Below are 20,049 nucleotides of genomic sequence, written 5' to 3' on the forward strand. Positions count from 1 at the left end.
AATAATCATTCATGATTGTAGAGATTATTGACATTTAAATGCGTCAAATTAACTTTAGGTCAAACAAACAACTTTTTGCACGGGTCCGAACTGTTCTTTTTATTGTCAAGAACATTATAAATAATTTGTATGCCAAATATGTAGACAAGCATATTCTTTATTGTATAAGTCACCAAGTTATGACTAAAGAATGGTACATATGTAAATTTTAGTTTTGTTACATCTGGTTTGAAATGATTTTATTAGATCCTTAAATAATGAGTGTTTAATCTAAACATTGAATTCTGATACAACTTCATGTAATTAAATGTTGTCATATCAAACTGATTGGAAATTGGTTTTAGTCTTGATTAGTCATATCAAATCCTCATAAGTCGTGTTAAAACATTACACTCGTTGCCTTTATGCTCCAACTCTCTGAATGTTTATGGAACAAACAATATCCAACTAATAATTTTGAAATATGATACCATGAGAGACAAATAAGAGATTTTGCAATGGTGGGTTTGTATACCTGTCAAAGACTGGTCAAGTGTAATATGCGTGTTAACTTTAAATGTGAGACAGATAAGCATGTTACAGTAATTTAGGAATTTGTGTTCAGTGATTATATTATACATGCTATAAACTGATTAGGTTTAGATGGAGGAATAACCACAAGTATATTTGCAGACACGTGTGACACATCAACAACTATTTTCATATAATGAATTTTAGATTGTTGAATTGGTGATTCATGCATTTTGCATGAATATGATTTATTGTATGCAGACTATTTCATGATATTTCATGCTTGAGCTTCACATAAATTCAGATGCCTTTTAGAATTACAATTCCATATTCCCCATTCTACTAATCGTTGTATTTCCTTTTTGTTTTATCAGGGACTCAAAATTGCATACGTTCTTTTTTGTCTTGGTTAGTCTTAAGACATGTTGGATTGTTTTTGTTTTTTTTTCTTCTTGGCGGGGCAAAAGTACTAATATGAACACAAGTAAAGTTACAAATAAGATAAGGAATATTTAGATATTTGTATTTGTTTATAGATTTGTGAATTATAATTGTATTTAGTTTTGCCATTATGCAATGTAATGCTATTTTTATAAGGAAAATTGGATCTTAATAATCCAAACTCTTAACAGCTAGCCACTAATAATCCCAACTAACAATGTGACTACCGAGTATCGGTAGTCACATTTAACAGCTAGCCACTAATAATCCCAACTAACAATGTGACTACCGATACTCGGTAGTCACATTGTTAGTTGGGATTATTAGTGGCTAGCTGTTAAGAGTTTGCCCAACTAACAATGTGACTACCAATATTTGGTAGTCATATTGTTAGTTGGGATTATTAGTGGCTAGCTGTTAAGAGTTTGGATTATTAAGATTCACTTTTCCTTTTTATAAAGTTATTATTTATATAGTTTAAATGGTCCAACCCGTGTAGTACACGGGTAATTAACCTAGTTCGGTATTAAACTAACCCAAATAAGTAATTGGTTTTGGGCGGGCCAGAAAAGCTGGTTGGAAGAGGGTCGTTTGCTTAGAGGGGAGCTCGTAATGGATTGGAATAATTTATGTTCCTAAAAAGATATGGATACTTGGGTGGAGGGAAAAAAATTGTAAAGGATTCTATCCCCAGGTATCCCTAGCCAAACAGAATGTGGAATGTGATAGTTGACTTGATTCTTTGTCTGACTTATGGCGACATGGAGGAAATGGTAATGTCAGATTTTAAACTTACAGATAATTGGTTGGATCATACAAAAATTTAGTCGGAACACATTAGAGTTGCAAATGACTCCCAAATAGTGATGTCAGACTTTTAAGAAACTTCTCTGATTGACCGAATATTTTACACGTGGTGTCTTGTGACTGACAGGAAACACAGTCGTCTGACATGAACAAATAGGTTGGGCACGACGACATGTGGATGGACATTTCCCGAATTTTTAATCCAGTAGACATTACATGGGTTTCCCTTTAAAAGAATACTCATCGTGGTCTATGAATGTTAACTTTTAAACGAGTTAGTTTTGCTATTTAAAAAGTATTAACATGGTAGTCTTCGAGAAATGTTAAAATATTTTGGGCCGAAAGCGAAAAATATTATGCGTCTTAAGTAAAAAGAGTATTTTGATGTGCTTAAACAATTTAATTTTTAAATTGGTTTACTTGGTTATAATTTGGGTTATGTAAAAGACTTTTGTATAAAAATTAAAAATAGACTTATAATTTTTAAATGAGTGTACTTGGTTATGATTCGGGTTATGTAAAAAACTTGTATATAAAAACAGGCCTAAACATGTCTTAAATGAGACTAAAACCCACAACTTTTTAGCTATGATTCATACCCTTGGACAATAGACCAAGCTAGTTGCTATGTAATTAAATTTTTAAATACACATATGGTTTTTCATAAAAATACATATAAATTTTTCAAAAAAAAAAAATGTCTAGCGGGGTATCGGGCCAGAGACCGTCGACCACCCAGCCCCCAGGGCCGGCCCTTAATATTAACTTCGCAACTTGTTACCCGTTTGCAGCTATATCGAAATAAACATAAAAATATCTACCATTACTCGCAACTTGTTAAGTAGAAACATTATAATAAGTGGACTCGCTTTGGTATCACAAATGTAAGCCCAGGGGGTTGTAATTATGCGCCCTTATCGACAAGGACAAAAGGCTTGCATCAAGCATCCCCTTATGACATCAGCGTGTATATATATGTGAAGCCATGACTCACTCATTTAGATTCTTTTTGACAGTCTGTTGATGTAATCCGTTCGTGGTGTCACTTACTTCCATTGTCGCCTCTAAATCTCATCGCCCATGGCTTCCGTCATTGACACTGCTTGGACGGTAGTATATTACCTGCTTTCAGTTATTATTAATTTGCTCTGTGATTCACACACTTACACACGCACTCGTTATTTTGCCCTAATTTGATGTTATTGACGAATGCGTTATGCGTTTCATTACTTCATACCGCATTTGGTTGCTATTAGATTTGAATCTATTGATTCAACGGCAATGAGATTTAGGTTTACGAGTAACGAGTAAGAATTTGTGCTATTGTTGTTTAGCTGCTAGTATTAGGCACTGATTTACGTGAAGATTTATTGTGAATTTGACGCTCTATTGTGTTATGCCGTAACGTGCTTTAAATTCTGTATTTAGGTTTTAATGCGTTGTTATGTGTTCGGTGAAGTGTGAACTATTTGTGGCATAACATTCTAGCAGAACCAAACGTTAGACAAGATTGCAAGAAGTTCGTTGATGTTAATGAAAACGAACAAGGAATTTCGTTCGATTAACTAAATGAACGAACTCGAACAGAGGCTGTGTTTGTTCAATTGTGTTCCTGAACGTTCAATAATGTGTTCGTTAATGCTTGTTTATTGACTTTTCTAATCTTATCATATAGATTTAAGCAGAATTATTAACTATAAAACAAAAATATATATGAGCATTGTCTGGTTAATCTATATGTAAATTGATATATGAATATGAATGTTAAAATAAACACCGACACAAACTTGGTAGCTGAACCGAACTGTGGACGCTGGCCATTTTCAGTTTGCCATATCAAATAAAACATTGTTTGTGTTCATTTGTGTTCGTGAACCGTTCACGAATGATAAATTTCGTTCGCTTAGGTGTTCATGAACCGTCCGCATGTCCGATAAAAGTTAGACGGACGAACATGAACAGGCCTTCTTTGGTTTGGTTTGGTTTGGTTTGGTTTGTTTACAGCCCTAATTATGCGTGCAAACTGAGATTGGTTGAGGCAGATCATACTGTGGCAAAATGTGGAACATAAATGGATGCAATCATGAGAGGATGATGAGTGGTAACTAAGTGTAGGTTAATAGGATTAAATTCTGAGTGAAAATATGACTATGAAAAGTGAGAATTTGAATTAGTTATATGCTGCTGCACCTATCATTTCTTCTATGTTATTTATAAAAAGTAAAATGAAGAGGCTGATCGTAATATCAAATTGGATATGCATAATTTCTGATAATTAATTTCGTAAAACTTCATCAAAGGGACCAGCCCCCCTGGATGCTAATATCAGATTGAACAAACATAGACCGTAGGATTTTTGTAGTACAGTCAATTTGTCATTTATCAACAAATTTTCATCACAGCTCTTATGTATTTTTTCTTGCTTTAATAGATATTTGGTCACGTCAAGACATGCAGAGCATGTGAAGTGTGAGAAACTTGTTAAGTGTCACATTTATTCTATTTTTAGACAGACCACAAAAGGCGCATCTTTCTAAAATTCACAAACCAACCAATGGCTTATGAATAATGAACATTATGCAATAAACTGGTCTTTGTTGAACACTAGTGAATAGTTTTATAAGCAGCACCACATGGTATTTTGGCGACATCTAACAAGATTGTTAATTACTTGTATTTTTTATGTTTTTGCAGTACTTGATCACTCATTTTAGTGACTTTCAACTGGCATGTGTTGGTAGCTTTTTTCTTCATGAAACTGTATTCTTCTTATCAGGGCTTCCTTTCATATACATAGAAAGGGCAGGATGGTTCAAAAAGTACAAAATTCAGGTTTATCTATTACGTCTTGTGTACCCTTAAACTAACTTCACATTACTGCATTTTTTTGTATGGAATTATTTTTATGCTTGTTTCATCAACAACTGGCATTTTGTTTGCAGGCCAAGAATAACACAACTGAAGCTCAAGAGAAATGTATTACTCGCTTACTTTTATATCATTTTTGTGTCAACTTACCTGTCATGCTTGCTTCTTATCCGGTCTTCAGCTTCATGGGAATGAGAAGTAGTCTTCCACTGCCATCCTGGTATTTTCAGGTTCTTTATATGCTAGCACTTTAGTTGTAGATTAGAGGTGTCAAAAACGTGGAGCCAGGTCAAAATGGGTAATTTTTATAGGGTCTAAATGAGTGAAGCTGAACTGAAACCATTCTTGGCAAAAAAAAAAAATTTATCATTTGGAATGTGAAATGAACTTTGAAATCTTAGTGTGCCTCCAGAAGGCACGTTTTCTGTTCTTGTACACTTTCTTGAGTTGGTCAAACAAATGAGCTGGGTAACGGTCAAAATGGATTGAGTTGATCCAAAACACTTTTTGTTCAAGAATTTTGATTGTGTTAAAACTAGTGTCAAACATAGTTAAAGTTATAATATTCAGTTAGTAATCTGATTTTTAGAATAAAATGTTGTGGGCGACTTTATGCGATAAAATTACACATTGGGTGACTTTCAATGAGTTTGACGTTCTCTAAATAGTGTTTTTAGGCCTGTAAACGAACCGAACGAGCACGAATGGGCATGTTTGTGTTTGTGTGCTTAACTTTAACCAGAAAAAAAATCGAACGTTAACAGTTAAACGAGTGGCGTTTTCTTGTTCGTGTTCGCAGTAAGAAAATGAACATGTTCATGTTCGTTAGTGTTCGTTCATAATAGTTTAAACAAATGGTTCACAAATGCAATCAATCAAATATAACTGAACGTAGATGGAGAATATAAATAAACGTACTAGCAAACATTAATTTAAAGTAAACGTGAATATCAATCTGTTGGGCCTAGAAAATAATAAAACTAAACTAAAATTCTAAAATTCTAATCATAAACCAACAAACTTAAAAAAAAAATAAACGCACACAAATGTTAACGAACATAAATGAACGAACGAGGCTTGTGTCCATGTCCATTTGTTTATAAAAGAAACAAACATAAACGAACTTCCAGTCGAATGGTTCACTGAATGTTTACTTCGTTTACAGGCTTTTTTTGTTATCTGTTTGACATAGTAGATATAAAACATAACCTGATTGGCTGATTGACCCATAACCCATTTATAAGTAAATAGATTGAAATTGCCACCTCTACTGTATAGGTCATCGTTTGTACCTCTTGGTATTGACAAGTCAGTTGCATCCTAGTTTTTGGAATCGTATCTTTTTATTTTGCATACTTTAATAGTAGTGAGTCATTTACCTTTTACTGTGCAGGAAAGTGATCTCGACTCAGATATTATTCTACTTCATTGTGGAAGATTTCATATTTTACTGGGGACACAGGATTTTACATACGAAATGGCTCTACAAGCATGTTCATAGCGTCCATCATGAGTACGTTAAAACCCTCAATAACAAGATGTGCGGGTTGGGTTATGGGTCAAACCGGGCTGGGTTGACTTGCAAACACTTTCTTTTGTCCATTTTCAGTTTTCGTAAATCATTAATGTGTTAGACATGGTTACAAAACAATTCATCTTCAATTATAATCTAAACCTGTGACCCATTCTATGTTAAGTGCATTTACTGATGCATATGGTATTGTTATGTTACAGGTATGCAGCACCTTTTGGATTGACATCTGAATATGCTCACCCGGCAGAAATATTATTCCTTGGTTTTGCTACTATTTTCGGTCCTGCCATCACAGGCCCTCATCTTATAACTCTGTGGTTGTGGATGGTAGTTAGAGTTCTAGAAACAGTTGAGGCACATTGTGGTTACTATTTCCACGGAGCCCATCAAATTTTCTTCCTTTATATGGAGGGTTAGTAATTTTATACGCATAATTTGAATTTACCATTCTTTTTCAGGATGATATCGTGTGGCAATAAGTGTTTTAATAAATTTTCAGTTCTGATTTTCATGATTATCATCACCGAGTGATTTATACCAAATCGGGGAACTATGCATCAACATTTGTCTACATGGATTGGTAAGGCTCTAATAAGCTTTTTATACTTTAGATCATAACTGTTGTAATGATTATCTTATTATTATGACTCCGAGTTGCAGTAATTTGTTTTATAAATTTGGATAAACATGATTGACTTTGGATTATCAAAGGGTAAAAGAAAATTATATATTTACTCATCCTTAAGCATACGTTTAGACTGTTTGATTTTACTAGAGTGTCGTTTTTTTTATGTTTACACCAAGTCTGGCCAAAAACATGCCTGGTGACGAGAATGCCTCCTTAAATTTTTTTTTTGGAAAGTATGATAATGCCCCTGTGTCAAGCTAGCACAATATTCACAGGTTTGGGTTTAGTCTAAACGGGTCGAGCCAGTTTCAGGTCAAATCCCTTGAACACGTCCCGTTAAACTTGTTTGTTTTATAGTTTTTTAAAAATGTTTTTTATGTAATAAGTTAAACTGATTGTGTAGTCTATGTCAAATTTAAAAGTAAGGAGTGAGCAATTGAAGGCACGAATCTTTGCAACTCAGTTATGTTTTATCATATGATCTTATTTAAATCATTTTGTCAGGCTATTCGGTACAGACCATGGATACAGGAAACTGAAGGCACTTAAAAATGAAGAGGAAGTTGAGTTAAAGGACAACTGAAAGCACCAACTAAAACATGATTGTACACCAAATTGAGTCGTGTCACGAAAAAGGTAATCGTTTTCATGATTTGTTGGTTACTGTTGTAGAATCAACTCAAAACTTTTTTCAGTTTCAAATGTGTTAGTTTCTTTTACATATGCCTTACGAAACTACTTTTAAAGACTAGAGGTGACAATTTGATCCATGTAACTCGAAAGTTATAAAACTACCCGAGCTATCGTATCAAATACGATAAACATGAGCATCAACTTTGGTTTAATTTTAAACAAATTATAACATTAAAAGTCACCAAGTGTTCATATTACAAAGCACAAACAAGGTTTAATGTCATGACATACTAGAAAGTCGAAGTATTTTAGTTTTTCTTAACCAAAATATAATCTATGTATATATATATTATATTTTGTGAAATAGATTCCAAAATTTTAAAACCTACAACCATACCAAAATATAAGTCACCCCGTTATTTCATATTTCATGCAAGGCCTAATCTTGATGGTTGTAACATTTTCCTTGTCCGCATATACAACGTCACAACATTCCCTCCTACTTCCCTCCTGAAAACAAAACACAGATCAAGTCAACTAGTTTGCCAGCGTGATTCGTCTTCGTACCAATTAACCAATGATATTAAAGCCTAACCGGATCTTAACAGGTTCTGTTGGTTGTTGATCCGAAACTAGTTTCATCAGTTGGATTTTTTCGAATGGCAGTTGAACCAGTTCAGTGATTAGACATTTTAGACCTACTTTTTTTATATAGGTTATTAGTTTTGAACTCAGGAACATCATCTCTTGCACATAAAATAAAATTATTTTTCCAACAATCTAAAAAATCTCTTCACTATTTTATTTCTTTTTGAAAACAAGATATTCTTTTAAATATAAATTTTTTATATAGGTTATTAGTTTTGAACTCAGGAACATCATCTCTTGCACATAAAATAAAATTATTTTTCCAACAATCTAAAAAATCTCTTCACTATTTTATTTCTTTTTGAAAACAAGATATTCTTTTAAATATAAATTTTTTATATAGGTTATTAGTTTTGAACTCAGGAACATCATCTCTTGCACATAAAATAAAATTATTTTTCCAACAATCTAAAAAAATCTCTTCACTATTTTATTTCTTTTTGAAAAACAAGATACTCTTTTAAATATAAATTAAACATTATACTATTTAAATTTTATGCAATGTGTAAATTTTTATTTTTTAAAATTTGATTATAAATTCCTATGGTTTAACTACTCCTACCAGTTCAACCAGTGAACAAGCAGTGTGAATTGTGAAGGGTTAAATGACTGGCTGAAAGCAAAACATTGCATTTAACCGGGCTTACTGTTTCAAGTCGTGTCGCCGGTGAGATCACGAGAATCTTCTCGACATAATTCACCGAATAATTCCCGCCTGGCACGCAAGGTGGTTGCCGCCGTGGAAACCTCCGAACATAGCTCGTCACCACCACCTGCCTTTGCTTCCCCTCGTCACCCGGATATTCATCTACAGAATCTAAGTAAAAATAATGAGGAATGTCACAAGGATTCTTGCTTAGACCCCTGGTATTCAACATGAAAGCGGGCCGGGCTCCTGCTCGCCATTCTGCAAACATCTGTATTGGTACCTGTAAGAGGCTCGGCAGCATGGTTTTTTCATAAATATGGACCGAGTATCCCCACGATAAAGAGACACTCCAGTTTTTGGGATGGTTGTAGCAGATGCTTTGTTGGAAGAGCCTTGACTGGTCGACTTTTGCGGGTTTCATCAAATGGTTAAGTGACTGAGGGCGGTCCATGCCGGGGAAGAGCGGCTCAACCATGTCAAGATGGTGGAGGGAGACCAAAGGTGCCTGTGGGTGTGCTGATAAAAGACCTGATATGTCCCCATGTAGATCAATCTGCCCAAATAAGACTATTATTTATATATTTTTAAATATATTAGATATACATTTTACATAATAATAATTTATATATAAGACTATGATTATATATAATAATTACATACTACATATTATGTTATCAATAAGTGTAATAGTTTTAAATATGTATAAAAGTAGTTATAAATATAGATAAATAAAAATAGTAAAAATAATTAGTACTAGCAAATGATTTGAGCCTGAACCAAGCTCAAGTTTAAAAAACCATTCATGGGTGGAACTTGAGCTTTAGAAATAAAGCTCTAAACTACCCGCACGTGAGCTTAAGCGAGCTCATGCTCTGCTTTGCTCATTTTTACTCATGTAAAACAGAAAAATGTGATGAATTTACCTGATGAAAACCCTTTACATGAGTAACTGAAACGCCTAAATCAGCCACACAGGATTGCAAGATATAATCACTCCCATGAAGATCTTTGTACCTCTTTAAACACACATCTAAATTCTTGGCCAAAATGTTAGCAAGAGGGTAACTAAAAGCAAATCCAGCACCACCAAATCCCATCCCAAATGAAAATTGAGTATTAGATATTATACTTTCTGCATTCATACCAACATAGTAATAACCATTATGATCATATTTCCTCAACACATCCACCAAATTCTCCAAAAAGAAAACAGTGTCATCATCCCCCATCACGTACCACCTCACACCTTCGTTATCCGCTTTGAAAGTCTCTTTAATCATCCTCGCGATCCTAATGGTGTAAGGGACACCTTTTTGGCTCATGGTCTCATTAGCTATGTATACACGTGGTGAAGTTGGAGGCCAGGGGAGGAGTTGGATGGGGGCTTGATCTAGAAAAAGGAAGCCGCGGGTGGTTCCATTTGGGCGCCACCAAGATTCTACGTAGTGTTTCCTCTTGGGCCAAGTTTTAACTGCACCTGTGATGCTGAATACGATATGGGAAATGTTGGTAGGCGCAACTTCTTGATTTGAGTAGAGGGTGTTATGGGTGTTCTTGAAGTAATTGAGATTAAAACTGGGTAATAGGATTTGGGTTGTTTGAGAACAAGGATTGGTAGAAAAGATCAAGATTAACATCAAGATTATAAAGAAGGATAATAAGATCATGATCATAGATTTGCCTATTCTCATAGTTCTTAATTTTTTATGGATTTGTATAAGCATTTTGATTGTAGAGGACTGAACAAATGAAATTGATCTTCAAGGAAATTCTTTTTATCAACCTCAAAATGTTGATTGTGAATTTGAATGCTGTGCCATGCTTGTTCTTCAAATCTTTTTTCTAGCCACGTGAACAATATTTATGCTTATTACTTGAACTATAAGATACAACTACAACACATAAAAAATGTTCACAAGGTTTTTTAAAAATGTTATATTCATTGAAGGGCACTCAATTAAGCACAAAAACATTTATACATGTTATTTTAACTATGATATACTGTATAAAACGATTACGTAAATATATGACTGTTTCACTATTTCTCTTCTTTATCTTGCAACCAAGCAATATACAAGTATTTATGTGCTTTCATAGTTTAATATTTAGATTTTTTTTTTATTAAATCACTGCCCTCTTGTATAATTCTATATCATGGATTCACCATATCTTTATGCCACTTTCAATGCTTTAACGGACGATGAATGCGTGTGGTCATGCTTTAGTGGCATTCAAATGAAGTCCTTAAGTGTTGTTTTGATACTTTTCTTTTAAGTGTAAATACAAATGAAATGATTTAACATACCGAGTTACATCATGAAAAGGTTACCAACTCAAACTATTATTATTATTATTATTATTATTATTATTATTTAGAAGGTATTATTATTATTATTCACCAAAACACAAATTATCATATTTAGAAGGTATCAAAACTAATATTATTGTGCGTAATATATAGAGAGAGATGCCCTTATGTAACCATATTAATGTTTCTTACACGACCCGAAACACCATAGAAACAAGATATGAAGATAATCATGTTTTAGGCACTCATATGTAAACGGCATAATAAACCATGTTGTGCTCGGGTTGACATGACCATGAACTTTTATAAACAAACACAAACTTTTAAACCCGAATAAATTATATAGCAACTCGGAAAAAATATACGAAATTCAGATACACGTGAAAATAAGTCGATGCTCGAGCCGATCAAACCAGCATTCAAGCATCAAGAATTCAACTACAATTCACATATGAACATAAAAACATTACTACTATTAATCAATCATCAACATAAATGGTTTCTTGCTGAAACACGCCCCCGAAAATCTTCCTTACTTCTGCTTTCGACTCTTTCGGTTTGGGCTGCTGCACGGGTGGTGCCGCCTTTTTAGCTGCTGTGGGTTTCTTGACCACAGCAGGCTTGGGTTGCAGGGTTCGGGCCTTGGCTTGACCCCTAACCGTTGCAATCTGGACCTTTGGTAGCTCAATCGAGTTGTTTTTAACCGCTGATGCAAACCCCGAGCTTAGTTTTCCCCATGACAAGGCTAACCCGGGTGCACCATCTGGGCGCGGCCCGTCTTCGGTTGTGGGCTCGGGCTCAGATTCGGGTTTCTCTGTGATTTTGCTGGTGGCGGTTTTAAATCGGGCCACGAGGTTTGTGAAGGACTTTTGGGCCTGTTCTTGGAAGTCCTCAGTTGGGTCCGGTTTTTCAACCTCTTTCTTGGCTGCTGCGGCTTCAGCTGCTTTAACGGCTTCTGCCTTTGCAATCGCGTCTAAATAAGCTTCTCGCCTAACGTCCACGGGAATCGCGCTAAAATGGACAGGTCGGGTAACGGGTTAGAATATATAAATTTTATACAGATTGGAATGGGCCAAGTGTACAAAATATTATTTTGAATAACATTATTTAGAATTTACATTTTGATTAAACAGGGCGTAACGTTCAAAACTTCAAATCATTTGGCCCGTTTCATTTTTATTGATTTTTTTTTGTTTTGACTCGTTTCATTTAGGGTTGTTCAAAAAGCTCACAGCTGGCTCGAAAAAAGCTTGTTTGTAAACAAGCTGAGCCGACTCGATCCATAAACGAGTTGAGCCCAAGCCATGGTTGGCTCGGCTCGTGGCTCGCTCAATAGATCGCTCAACTCTCTCGTTCAAACCCAAATGTTTATTAGCCGAGCTCGAGCTCAAATTTTCAGCTCGTTAAAATAAACGAGCCGAGCCAAGCCAAGCCAGCCAGTTTAAGTTCGAGCTCAAGTCTGAGCCCAACCTGGCTCGAATCGGCTCATTTACACCCCTAGTTCCATTTCTATTGATTTTTTTTCAGTTTGACCCATTTGAGATAAATATTCATTAGCAAACGGGTCGAAATTTTCACTTCTAACATAAATTAATTTTCACATATTACCTGAAAAGTTCACTCACAGGCCTTGCAGTTGCCTCTGGACTTGTAGAAAGTTCCACAACCTAATAAAGAAAAAAATAATAACATTTGTTGCATAAATAATAATAATAATAATAATAATAATAATAATAATAATAATGTATAAAGAAGTAACTCAATTATTTTAAGCTTTTCTAAGTTCTAACAGCAAAAAGTTAATTACCTTATTTTCAGCTACTTCTGTGTTGGAGAAAACCCCTGCCACCAAGGATGCAATCTGGGACTTTGTTACCTACAATTTTCAATATCATAATCCAATCAGATATAAAAAATCAGACTCAAATTCATAAAAACCTCAATTATTTTAATGGTTTCCTAAAATGTTTCTGTATATCTAATCATCGAATTGTACAGAAAAGGTAAGAATGAGAGATTGGAAAGAAGATGTGATAGCTGGATGTGACTGTTAGAAGTAAATACAAGTGTTTTACAGGGGAAAACTAGCCGTTACGAAAAAGACAAATATAAATATATCTTCATTTTTTATTAAGTTACCGTTAGAAAAAAAAATTCAACATTTAAATATTTTGATGTTATAGAATATGCAAGGAAGTTCCGAACACTTAATTCCATATCTTTTTGCAACATATATAAGGGCATTCACAACAGTTCCTCGGTAATGTTGTCACTGGGTTCACCGGTTCACTATATTGTTTGGAGAAGTTATAAGTAGTTGTGAGTGAATGAGAGAGAAAAGTTAATGTTGATGAGTAAATTTGGAGAAACATTTTTCACCATTTATAAAGAAAATTTAATGTTGATGAGTAAATTTGGAGCAACTACATGGTTGATCCTTGTGGTTTATAGTTTTTGCACGCTTGCGGCTAATAACTACACAATTGATCCCGAGGATTAGAAAGCTATTCACATTTGGGCCCTATAGTTGTCTTCTCATAATATGGGCGGTCCTTAGCATCTAACGTCGTTAAATTTTTCAGTTAAGTCCAAATAAAAATTACCAAACTACCCTCGGTATAAAAAATAAATACATAAATCATTAATAAATATCATGTGAGTCTCATTTAGAATAAAAATAAAAATCATGATAAAAGATTAGCGATGCACACACACGACACGCTATCTTCAACCTCTATCATCTACTGCCGCCACAGTCCTCAACCTCCATCCCCCACCCATCACCACCATTCCGCCACCACTGCCACCACCCTAAGCATCCAGCCACCATCCATCAACCATCACCTAACTACCGTTCCAGTCGGTCCTATGTGGTTCAACTTGGTTAAGGCTTGAAAAATATTTATACATTTGAAATTATTATTCAAGGAATATATAGTCTTCAAAAATTTCCCAAACCTACTAACGTGAGTCTTCGTTTCACATGTTAGAAAATAGAAATGTAGTAATACATTACCTTTTTATAACTATATTAATGCACTTATTTTCCATCAATGCCTTTCTTAAAATATCATGATTAGTATATTACATTACACAATACACATAATAATTGCTCTTTTAACAAGCGTTCTTAAATTGTATACTAGTAAAACATTTATTATATCAATCGCTTCAATATCACTTTTGCATTAGTAAAATACTTATTGACAAAAGTACTCAAACTTTTAAAAGAGTTTATAGAGAGAACTTTCGACACGAACATAACACAAAATTCTCGGGTTTATGTTCAACGCAAACATACTGGGACCATCTTGTGTCAAACCTATGAACATGATCAGCTGAATAGTGAATAGGCTAGTCTCGAACCAAATGACGAGATCACAAAAGTTCTTTTAAGGGAAACTATAAATTAAGACTTAAAACTGTTTAGTTATTTTATATTAAAATATCAAAGTTTAAAATGTTTAGTTATTTTGATATATGGCATAGTGGAATCAAGGGTTTTTTTTAATATAAAGAAGTAAATATACAAGAATTGAATCATGTAGACTAAACTGTTTAGAAAGTTAAAAGAAATAAGTGTTGGATTATGCAAGTATAAGAGCATTCATAACAATAAAAAAAATTCTATAAATCCTTACATTAGTTCCACCTCATATTCCAAACCTTTCTTAAAAGCCCTTATTTTCTTTATTAACAACAAACCTCCATAAACCCCATTAATTTTCTTCTAATTATGGTATGAGAGAGAGAAGGTAGGCCCATCTCTCCGTTCGCTTCCTCGTCTGAATTCAAGGACATGTTCGTGGACTTCACCTCCACAACAAGGCCATCCTTGTTTAGCTCGTCCGCTCCACTGCGACATCATCCAGACTAACGAAAAAGATAGTCATTGTGGGTGTTTTAAGTTTTATAGTGGAAAATATGTGTTTTTCTGAAAATTTATAACTTTAAGATACACATGAAAAACAAATAATTTTTTTCTTTGGGTCTTTTATACGGCGCACATGTCTATTAGAAGCGGAAACGAGCTGAGCCACTCACGAGCTATTTGAGCTTGTTTCGATATAAAACTTGAAACGAGTTGAGCTTTTTCAAGCTTGAGCCGATCCCAAGTCTCAAATAAAGCTCATTTAGTTATCAAGCTCCAGTATTATATTGAATGCTCGTTTAGTCTCGTCGTCAAGCTTTAACGAGCCTTGTGTATTTTTAAGTTTTGCCAATTTTGGACTTCCATAATATTAATCTCACACCGCACAGCCGAGCTCAAACCAAACTTTAGCTCATTTAAGGTATCACACGAGTTCGGGCCGACCTTAGAATCATTTAAGATTTTTATTAATTTTTTTCAAAACATACAAATAATAAATAGTAATAAATTAGTTAAAAAAATAACTCACAAACCGATCTCAAGCTTTCGGAAAAGAACTCGAAACTAACCGTGCTCGAGCCTAATTTAAACATGAAAAGTTAAAATACAAAGGGAGACAAAAATGAGAAGGGTGAGAAGGATTTGTGGCCACACAAAAATATAAATAAAAATTTTAAAAATTTAAAAAACAAAAATGTTTCCCTCATCATTCTCATTCAAGGACATGAAAAGAACTCGAAACTAACCGTGCTCGAGCCTAATTTAAACATGAAAAGTTAAAATACAAAGGGAGACAAAAATGAGAAGGGTGAGAAGGATTTGTGGCCACACAAAAATATAAATAAAAATTTTAAAAATTTAAAAAACAAAAATGTTTCCCTCATCATTCTCATTCAAGGACATGAAAAGAACTCGAAACTAACCGTGCTCGAGCCTAATTTAAACATGAAAAGTTAAAATACAAAGGGAGACAAAAATGAGAAGGGTGAGAAGGATTTGTGGCCACACAAAAATATAAATAAAAATTTTAAAAATTTAAAAAACAAAAATGTTTCCCTCATCATTCTCATTCAAGGACATGAAAAGAACTCGAAACTAACCGTGCTCGAGCCTAATTTAAACATGAAAAGTTAAAATACAAAGGGAGACAAAAATGAGAAAGGTGAGAAGGATTTGTGGCCACACAAAAATATAAATAAAAATTTTAAAAATTTAAAAAACAAAAATGTTTCCCTCATCATTCTCATTCAAGGACATGAAAAGAACTCGAAACTAACCGTGCTCGAGCCTAATTTAAACATGAAAAGTTAAAATACAAAGGGAGACAAAAATGAGAAGGGTGAGAAGGATTTGTGGCCACACAAAAATATAAATAAAAATTTTAAAAATTTAAAAAACAAAAATCCTTCCCTCATCATTCTCATTCAACCCCCCCCCCCCCCCCCCTAACCGTGCTCGAGCCTAATTTAAACATGAAAAGTTAAAATACAAAGGGAGACAAAAATGAGAAGGGTGAGAAGGATTTGTGGCCACACAAAAATATAAATAAAAATTTTAAAAATTTAAAAAACAAAAATGTTTCCCTCATCATTCTCATTCAAGGACATGAAAAGAACTCGAAACTAACCGTGCTCGAGCCTAATTTAAACATGAAAAGTTAAAATACAAAGGGAGACAAAAATGAGAAGGGTGAGAAGGATTTGTGGCCACACAAAAATATAAATAAAAATTTTAAAAATTTAAAAAACAAAAATGTTTCCCTCATCATTCTCATTCAAGGACATGAAAAGAACTCGAAACTAACCGTGCTCGAGCCTAATTTAAACATGAAAAGTTAAAATACAAAGGGAGACAAAAATGAGAAGGGTGAGAAGGATTTGTGGCCACACAAAAATATAAATAAAAATTTTAAAAATTTAAAAAACAAAAATGTTTCCCTCATCATTCTCATTCAAGGACATGAAAAGAACTCGAAACTAACCGTGCTCGAGCCTAATTTAAACATGAAAAGTTAAAATACAAAGGGAGACAAAAATGAGAAGGGTGAGAAGGATTTGTGGCCACACAAAAATATAAATAAAAATTTTAAAAATTTAAAAAACAAAAATGTTTCCCTCATCATTCTCATTCAAGGACATGAAAAGAACTCGAAACTAACCGTGCTCGAGCCTAATTTAAACATGAAAAGTTAAAATACAAAGGGAGACAAAAATGAGAAGGGTGAGAAGGATTTGTGGCCACACAAAAATATAAATAAAAATTTTAAAAATTTAAAAAACAAAAATGTTTCCCTCATCATTCTCATTCAACCCCCCCCCCCCCCGAAAAGACACAATGCAAAGATAAAAGACAAAATAACGAAAATGAACAAAAGACACAATTATAACTAAAAAATGACACAATAAATCGCAAAATATAACACAATGCCGAACAAAATATAACACAATATCAAAAAAAAAAAAAAGACACAATGTTAAGGAAAAAAGACACAATCAATGACGAAAATAAACACAAAACACAATGATAAACAAAAAGACACAATGGTCTTTTTCACATTATGTCTTTTCTGAGTTTTTTTTAAGAACGAGTAAGACGGTGGAAACATTTTTTTGTTTTTACTTTTTTTTGTCTTTTTATTAAATTCTGAGTTTATGATTTTTTATTTATTTATTTTTAATTTTTTTTATAATCATAAATCCTTCTCATTTTGACTTGGACCCAATTTAAACATACCATCTACATATAGTCGAGCGACACGGCTGTTCCTTCATCTATCTTCTCATTTGTCTGCTTATAACTCCGAATTCACCGGAGCTCCGGCCACCCATCACCGGATAATTAACTCTCTCTCATGTGGTTATTTAACCTTAACCATTCACCTCAAACCATCCAACAATCACACTTCCACCACCACCACCCACCTCACTCCCACACGCGCCACCACACCTCCGTCACGCTCCACCCCACCACCACCACCAACAACCACTTAATCCAATCTCTGTGTGCCAAAGGCCACCTCAAACAAGCCATCCAAATCCTCACCCAAGAGCCCAACCCAACTCAACGCACTTATGAGCTCTTAATATTATCATGCGCCGTTAAAAACTCACTCTCCGACGCCGTCACCGTCAACCGCCACCTCATCGATGACGGGTTTGACCAAGACCCATTTCTCGCAACTAAACTTAGTAACTTGTATTCGAATTTGGGTAAAATTGAATATGCACGCAAGGTGTTCGATGAAATGCCTCACAGAACTGTTTATGTGTATAATGCGTTTTTTCAAGCTTTGATAGGTTCTGATGACGGGTTAGATGTGTTTAGGGTTTTAGAATGTATGAACGAGTCCGGGATTAAGCCGGATCGGTTTACGTATACTTATATTCTGAAGGCGTGTGTTGCGTCGGATGCTTCGGTTTCGTTGTTACCTAAGGGAAAAGAGGTTCATGCGCATGTTTTGCGACATGGGTTTGATGAGAATGTGCATATTATGACTACTTTGGTTGACATGTATGCTAGATTCGGGTGTGTGTTGGAAGCAGGTCGTGTTTTTGATGGAATCGGTGTGAAGAATGTGGTTTCATGGAGTGCCATGATTGCGTGTTATGCTAAGAATGGGAGACCGTTTGATGCGCTTCTAGTGTTTGGGGAAATGATGGTTGAGGTTCGTGATTTGGAACCGAATGCGGTGACGATGGTTAGTGTTCTTCAAGCGTGTGGTGTGCTTGCAGCTTTGGAACAAGGGAGGTTATTGCATGGTTGCATCTTACGAAGAGGTCTTGATTCGGTTTTGCCGGTTCTTGCGTCTTTGATTACTATGTATGCGAGATGTGGTGAACTTGAAGTTGGGAAACGGGTTTTTGACCAAATGGTTAGACGCGATGTTGTTTCATGGAACGCGATGATTTCAAGCTATGGAATGCATGGGTTTGGTGAAAAGGCGATTGAAGTTTACAATGAAATGATATCAAACAGGGTGATCCGAGTCCTATAACGTTTGTGAGCGTTCTTGGTGCTTGTAGCCACTCGGGGCTTGTGGAAGAAGGGAAAAACTTGTTTAAATCCATAACTCGAGATCATAACATGCGGTTAACTGTGGAGCATTATGCATGTATGGTGGATCTTTTGGGTCGGGCCAACAGGTTAAATGAGGCAGCCAAGATTATACAAGATATGAGAATGGAACCTGGGCCTAAAGTATGGGGTTCGCTTCTTGGATCGTGTAGGATTCACTGCGATGTTGAACTGGCCGAGAGGGCAAGCAAGCGGCTTTTTGAGCTTGAGCCCACAAACGCAGGGAATTATGTACTTTTAGCTGAGATATACGCAGAAGCCCGTTTGTGGGATGAAGTGTTAAAGGTGAAGAAGCTTTTACAATCCCGCGGGCTTCAAAAGAAGGCTGGATGTAGTTGGATTGAAGTGAAGAAGAAGATATACTCGTTTGAATCAGTTGATGAGTTCAATCCACACGTTGAACAACTTCACGCGTTTTTACTCAAATTATCGATGGAGATGACTGAATACGGGTATCAACCCAAGACTAAAGTCGTGTTATATGACGTTGATGAGATGGAAAAAGAACGGATTTTATTAGGTCATAGTGAGAAACTGGCGGTTGCATTCGGGTTGATTAATAGCTCTAAAGGAGAAACAATTAGGATAACAAAAAATTTACGGTTATGTGAAGATTGTCATTCGGTTACAAAGTTTGTGTCTAAGTTTGCAGATAGAGAGATTTTGGTACGCGATGTGAACCGCATACATCGTTTTCAAGATGGGGTTTGCTCGTGTGGGGATTATTGGTAATGTTTGTAAGCATATTTAACTCCCAATCTCTATACATGTATGGTTTCTTCTTGATCAAGATTCAAGATAAATGATGAATGTTGGTCTTCCAAATGTCACAACTAAAGATTGCAAACTAGTAAATACTGTAAATTTGGTTTAACCAGTATAAATAAAACAATACAGATTATATTATCCTTTAAGTATGGTTTGCTAGCATGTGTTGAGCAAAAGCTTTCCTGGTTTTTACTGCACTGTCAAAGATCCGTCTTGCTTCATTTTGAGTAAATTGTTCTCAATGTTCCTTAACACGGGTTTGTAGCTGCAATTAATGAACTACAGTTAGAAACGATTGTAATGGTAAAGG

The 20,049-nt window shown here is 34.8% G+C and overlaps 2 protein-coding genes and 2 pseudogenes across 2 annotated transcripts; 2 read left to right on the forward strand and 2 right to left on the reverse strand.

The window, feature by feature from the left end:
* Positions 1 to 2,761: 2,761 nt before the first annotated feature.
* LOC143535698 (methylsterol monooxygenase 2-2-like) lies at positions 2,762 to 7,561 on the forward strand (annotated as a pseudogene).
* A 2,044-nt stretch (positions 7,562 to 9,605) lies between these two features.
* On the reverse strand, positions 9,606 to 10,040 carry LOC143535649 (uncharacterized). Its single transcript, XM_077029855.1, has one exon. The coding sequence runs from the start codon at positions 10,038 to 10,040 to the stop codon at positions 9,606 to 9,608; it is 435 nt and encodes a 144-aa protein (XP_076885970.1).
* A 1,307-nt stretch (positions 10,041 to 11,347) lies between these two features.
* On the reverse strand, positions 11,348 to 14,746 carry LOC143535651 (protein PLASTID TRANSCRIPTIONALLY ACTIVE 16, chloroplastic-like). Its single transcript, XM_077029856.1, has 4 exons — positions 14,732 to 14,746; positions 12,834 to 12,902; positions 12,635 to 12,693; positions 11,348 to 12,037 (listed from the first exon to the last, which is right to left on the reverse strand). Exons 1-4 carry the CDS (start codon positions 14,744 to 14,746, stop codon positions 11,506 to 11,508), a joined length of 675 nt encoding a protein of 224 aa, XP_076885971.1. The 3' UTR covers positions 11,348 to 11,505.
* A 3,002-nt stretch (positions 14,747 to 17,748) lies between these two features.
* LOC143535696 (pentatricopeptide repeat-containing protein CRR2, chloroplastic pseudogene) lies at positions 17,749 to 19,729 on the forward strand (annotated as a pseudogene).
* The last annotated feature ends 320 nt before the right edge of the window (positions 19,730 to 20,049 follow it).

Source organism: Bidens hawaiensis, unplaced genomic scaffold (genome assembly GCF_021521415.1).
Source record: "Bidens hawaiensis isolate Kalapana, Puna unplaced genomic scaffold, B.hawaiensis_p1.1 tig00010570_1, whole genome shotgun sequence".
In the NCBI taxonomy this organism is placed as follows: Eukaryota; Viridiplantae; Streptophyta; class Magnoliopsida; order Asterales; family Asteraceae; genus Bidens; species Bidens hawaiensis.